Below are 5,591 nucleotides of genomic sequence, written 5' to 3'. Positions count from 1 at the left end.
TTCATTTTCAACTCAATAAACTAAGTCTCTTGTGCTGTGTTTAAGTCATACTCAAATTAAAAAATAAACTCACTATAAGTTGGTCTCTGGAGAAATTTAAACGTACTGATATATGACTGATGCATCCAGTCCAAAATTTATACTATATTGTCAAGAATGGGACGCAGACATGAGATGATTGGAATAATATTGATAAATGCAATCAAGCAAAAAATTCTATGGAGAAGGATCAAAATCCTCCATAGAGTGGCAGTTCCAAACAAAAGAACTTAATAAGTAACTTCAATTTTCAAGGTTTCGTGACACGTTAGGTATATTGACAAGACATTGAGGACTTGTAAAGAAGAACTTCAGATCCCCTCAAAAAAAATAAATGAACTTCAGATGATGCAAGGATATCTGCCTTATAGAAAACAACATAACTGTTTCAACTAATCAATTTTCACAATCAGAGATCTGTATTACAGATCAAAACATAGATGAAAAAGACTACAACGACACTGAAAGCAATGAGTAAAGCCCACAGCATACCCAAGTCCCAACTTTATAATAATTCATAATGGTGCTAAAAACGATGATCAAATGTCACACACTCTGCCACAAGCATTTTCTAAACAAAAAAAAAAAAAAAGAGTAAAAAATATCACCTCAGAACCTTAAATCAAAATTCTCTCTGAAAAACTTGGTACTATCATCTATACGAGAGACAATTTCTCAACCAGAGTTCCTCCTATTAAACATTTCATGGCTTTCTCCACCTGAAGCCGAGTTTTGGCTATTCATTGGATATGATGGCTGCATATGTTCTCCCTGAACTTGGTTCCAATTCTGTCTTTGATTAGGATCTCTCCTTTCAACTTGCATAGTTTCGCGTCGCCTATCATGTCGCGGACGAGGTCTATTTCTACTTGGTGGCCTTTCAGCATATCTATATTGTGGCCTAGGAATTACTTTCCCATCAACATACAAATCACCTGAAATTCCCTGAGAGTGGTCAAGACAACAAACAATGATGCAACAATTAACCAAGCTCTTGATTTAAACAACTCCACTCACCTCCATAATCCTTGTTAGGAACATCAAGATATGAATCTGGCAGCACCCAAAGAACTCCCGGCAAATCTACAAAGGCAGTAAAACATGCCACGGAATGTCAAACATATACGGTAATTGCCAATTATCCAGAACCAAATAGTTATAACTTATAAGGCCCTATTTGATAAGTGCTTATGTACAGCGAGTGTTGTTAAATTGCGGTCATGATACTGCCATGGCAGAATGGAGTGGCGGATTTTTGGACAACCACCATAGGAAATTTGTGAATGAATGCCCGCCATGGTAACGCCACGGGCCGTAATGGCGTGTTTATTTATATAGCGGATTTTATGCCTTCTGTGATATTCCGCCATACACCGTCAACAGCATTGCTTATGTATAAGCTACTTACATAACAAAAGATAAAATAAAAGTAAAATTGTTTTAATATAACTTGTAAGTTATTTTCGTAAGGTATCCTAGACAGCTTATGGAAATAAGCCTAAACCAACTTACGAACATGTCATAAGTTGTTTCCAAAAGTTCTCCCATACAGTCTCACGAGTGCTTATGAAAAGAGCTTGAGGACTATACAAAAAGAGCTTGTTTGGTTTGACTTATTTGAGACATACTTCTGGCATAAACACTTCTAAAACTGTTTGAGGAAGCTTGTGAAAACAGCTTATGACATGTCTGTAAACTGCTTTTCAGATTATTTTCATAAGCTCCCGAAGATAGCTTATGAAAACAGCTTATAACTTATGCAAAAAACGTTCAACTTTAGCTTATCTTTTTGTTAAAGAAATACCCTTATACTTGTACGATAAGCATTTATGCTATCATCGCTTAATTGTTGTTTAAGCAACAGGGCCTATAACCCTAATAAGTAATCACTAAAAAAAAAAAAAAAACTCAAATAAGCTAAATTGGGATTTCGTAAAGAACAAAATAAATCACCATTGATTTTATAAGAAAGCTCTTCCGAAACAAGAGCACCAAAACCTGTATATGTAGAAGTAGAAACAGAGTATATCTTCTTCTTAGCCTCTTCCTCACTACAAACAAAAATACAAATACGAAAATTAAAAAAATTAGAAAATAGAAAAGAAGAATCCTAATAAATTATGAAAATAAAAAGCGAAAGCATTAGAATTAGGAACCTTCCGAGAACTTGAGCTAGGGTTTTAACATAGCTATTAACCATTTCATCTTCAGAGGGTTTAGGGTTATCAGGAAACTCCATAACAATGAGCCAGTGTTCGTAATCACATCCATCGAGAAGAATTGTTTCCTTTGGAGGACGATTGCTCCAATTTGGAGATGGATCGTTCAATGGAGAATAACCCGAACCCGATGATTTGAACCGGACCGGGAACGAGTGAAGAATGGGTAGGGTTTGTCTGGAAGCGGAGGTTAACGCAAAAGCGAAACGTGATCGATTGCGAGAAGCGATTCCAGATGATGATGAAGAAGAAGATGAAAGTGCTCGTGTGAGAGTGGATACTAGTGTGCGCCTGGCATTCGTGTACGCCATTTTTCGAACTCTCGCTACTGCTTAACCAGCGAGCAATGAGTTATAATAACCTATTCCGGTTTTAGCATTAAAGACTAATTTTTTAATTTTTATAGTTTTAAATTACTTTTTTTAATTAGAAATTCCCCATTAAATTTTGTTTTTGAGAAGAGAAATTAACAACATTAAATATTTTCACACATTGCAAATTTCATGTGTGTATATATGCAGAAGCGATATAAGTAAAAATGATAAAATTTGAAAACTCATGTGTATTTTCAGTTTTATTATACTTGTAGTGGAGAAGTGATGTATGTGGCATTCAAATTGAATTATACTCTTAGGAAGAACTTTTAAATTTTTATAATTAACATTTAAATTACCTCCACCTACCACCCTACCGTTGAAAGTTTCAGTGTTCGTTTGGCGGCTCCTACGCAACAGACTTCCCACAAAAGATAATCTGGTGCGTAGGAGAGTCTTTCATCATGACGATACCGCTTGCGTTGGAGGGTGTGGCAGCCAGGAGACATCGGCTCACTTTCTTCTCAAATGCGATGTCTTTGGTGGCTTGTGGCACCTTATTTATCAGTGGGTTGGTATTTCTTTTATTTCTCCAGAGTCGGTGGCCGATCATTTTAATCATTTCGGTCAGTTAGCGGGTTTACCTCGATTTACTCATACCTTTCCTCAAAGTAATTTGGCACGCTACAGTTTGGGTGATTTGGAAGGAAAGAAACAACAGGATCTTCAACAGTAAAATTCAGGATTTGGCTCATTTATTAGAAACGGTCAAGTTTCTGTCATTTTCTTGGTTAAAGGCTAAGTTGCTCACTTATGCTTTCAGTTACACTGACTGGTGACGGCACCCTTTATTATGTGTGGGTGTTGGCGGCACCCTTTATAATTTGGCATGCCACGTCACACGTGGTAAAAAATTCCTAATTTTCCCCGGAATTTTGCACTTATGTGCAAAATGTCTACTGAAATTGATAATAATCAAGCAAATTGGTCCATGTGACAAAATTATTCTTCTCCCTCCCTATTACATGCATTAATAGTGAATCCTTATTTGTTGGCCCTTCCACAGTAGGAAATAATACAAGGAGCAGCAGAAGAAGTTAAGAACCACCATTCACACATAAGAACCACCATCAATAGAGAATTTTCTTAATGCATGTGTATAATAAGCTGATATACTTGTTTGAACTTTGAAAAAAAAACTTCAATTTTAAACAAGACCAAAAAAAGAGGTAACACGATAATTTCTACATTCTATATTTACTGATTGTTACTACTAGAAGTTGTATAAATAAAAAATCAAAAAAAGAGGTAACACGATATTTTCTACATTCTCTATATTTACTGATTGTTACTACTAGAAGTTGTATAAATAAAAAATAAAACTAAAGAAGGAAATAAAGATAAATAAACTTTCAGCACAAGGTTGCTAAAATTTGTTGAAGGTAAGTAAAGAAATGTTGATACTTTGGTAAAGATGAAGAGGAAGGGTGTGAGTTTATGGAGCATCTGGTTTTCTTCAATTGTTAAGTATGCAATTTTTGCACAATTTTGCAAACTGCCTAATTTCTCGCACAGTAAGCATGTTGGGTGAAGATCAGAGATGATTTTGTATCTCTTGGTGGATAAAGATGTAATTGTACCCTGCATGAATAGTAGTATTAAAGAAAACCACAATGTTGCATGTCACCCAACATAAGAACCACCATAACAGTGAATTTTCTTAATGCATGTGTTAATTGGTGGTTCTTGATTTCTTCTGCTGCTCCTTGTATTATTTACTACTTGTGTAAGGGTCAACAAAAAAGATTCACTAATGATGCATGTCATAGGCAGGGCCGTCCCTGAGAATTCGGAGGCTCGGCTCTGGGAATGAAAAGAGGCCAGTGATAAAATCAAAACGTATTTTTTTTAAAAGAGCAATGCTCTATTTATATTTTTTAAAAGATAAATACAACGTGCCGTATATATGCGGTACACCCATAGGTGAAAATAACTACCGTATACATGAGGAATCCCCACCTAACACCAAAAGCAAGAGGAAAATTAAACCTGCACAAAACAATCAAAAGTCATGCGCTGTTTGCACCCCCTTTATTGCAGGATAGTATACTACTGGGTATAATTTTTTTTTTGAGGCCCATCCTTGGGGGAGGCCCAGCTCGGTTGAGCTGTTTGCACCCCCTCAAGGCCGGCCCTGGTCATAGGGAGGAGAAGAATAATTTTTTTGTCACAGGGACCAATTTGCTTGATTATTATCAATTTCAGGGGACATTTTGCACATAAGTGCAAAATTTAAGGGGGCATTTGCTCGTAATCTTAAAAAAAACAGTTTTTTTACAAAAAAAAATGGCATGACACGTGACAGTGCTACGTAGACAGTCAAATGTCACGTCATGTTGACTAACAGAGCAAATTGACTAACGTTCGAAAGGTAATTGCATATTTACTCGAAATGAAATACTACGTCCGATTAGTTGAGTTGATTTTTAAGGAAATACTTCCTCCCTCCCTCTTGCAAAAACAGTTTATGTTTTATTAGAAAAATTGATTTTTTTTTTAGAGAGAGAGAGAGAGAAAAATTGAAAAATTGATTTTTAACAATTTTTTATTAGAAAAATTGAATTATACACATGATGTCATTCCCAAGAGATAATTATGATAAATATTTATGTTTTATTAGAAAAATTGGTTTTTTTTAAAGAGAGAGAAAAATTGAAAAATTGATTTTTAACAATTTTTTATTAGAAAAATTGAATTATACACATGATGTCATTCCCAAGAGATAATTATGATTCAAATGAAGGGGGAGATATGCTCATAAGAACATACTACATCCATTCTTTTTTACTATAAGACTATTTTACAAAAAAGTTTTGTATTTAAGATAAAGTTAACATTAAATATCTCTATAGACAAAATAGTATAATTTAATAATAATAACATGCATTCATGACAAATTTATTACTTTAAACATTTTTCTTAATATCGATTTTCTAAACTATTCTTATAAAAAAGATAC

General features: G+C 34.6%; 1 protein-coding gene across 2 annotated transcripts; it reads right to left on the bottom strand.

The window, feature by feature from the left end:
• Positions 1 to 385: 385 nt before the first annotated feature.
• Positions 386 to 2,585, bottom strand: MORF3 (plastid developmental protein DAG). Of its 2 annotated transcripts, none has more exons than XM_085733219.1 (4): positions 2,196 to 2,585; positions 1,993 to 2,090; positions 1,057 to 1,122; positions 386 to 974 (listed from the first exon to the last, which is right to left on the bottom strand). In XM_085733219.1, exons 1-4 carry the CDS (start codon positions 2,567 to 2,569, stop codon positions 715 to 717), a joined length of 798 nt encoding a protein of 265 aa, XP_085589345.1. In that variant the 5' UTR covers positions 2,570 to 2,585; the 3' UTR covers positions 386 to 714. The 2 variants fall into 2 exon arrangements, with proteins under 2 accessions (XP_085589345.1, XP_085589346.1); XM_085733220.1 differs by having other exon boundaries at positions 2,038 to 2,090.
• Positions 2,586 to 5,591: the final 3,006 nt, after the last annotated feature.

Source organism: Medicago sativa, chromosome 8, assembly GCF_051527215.1.
Source record: "Medicago sativa cultivar Bolivia chromosome 8, Bolivia_mono, whole genome shotgun sequence".
Lineage (NCBI taxonomy): Eukaryota > Viridiplantae > Streptophyta > Magnoliopsida > Fabales > Fabaceae > Medicago > Medicago sativa.
The sequence above is the reverse complement of the archived record's forward strand: the minus strand, read 5'-3'. Positions and strand labels throughout refer to the sequence as shown.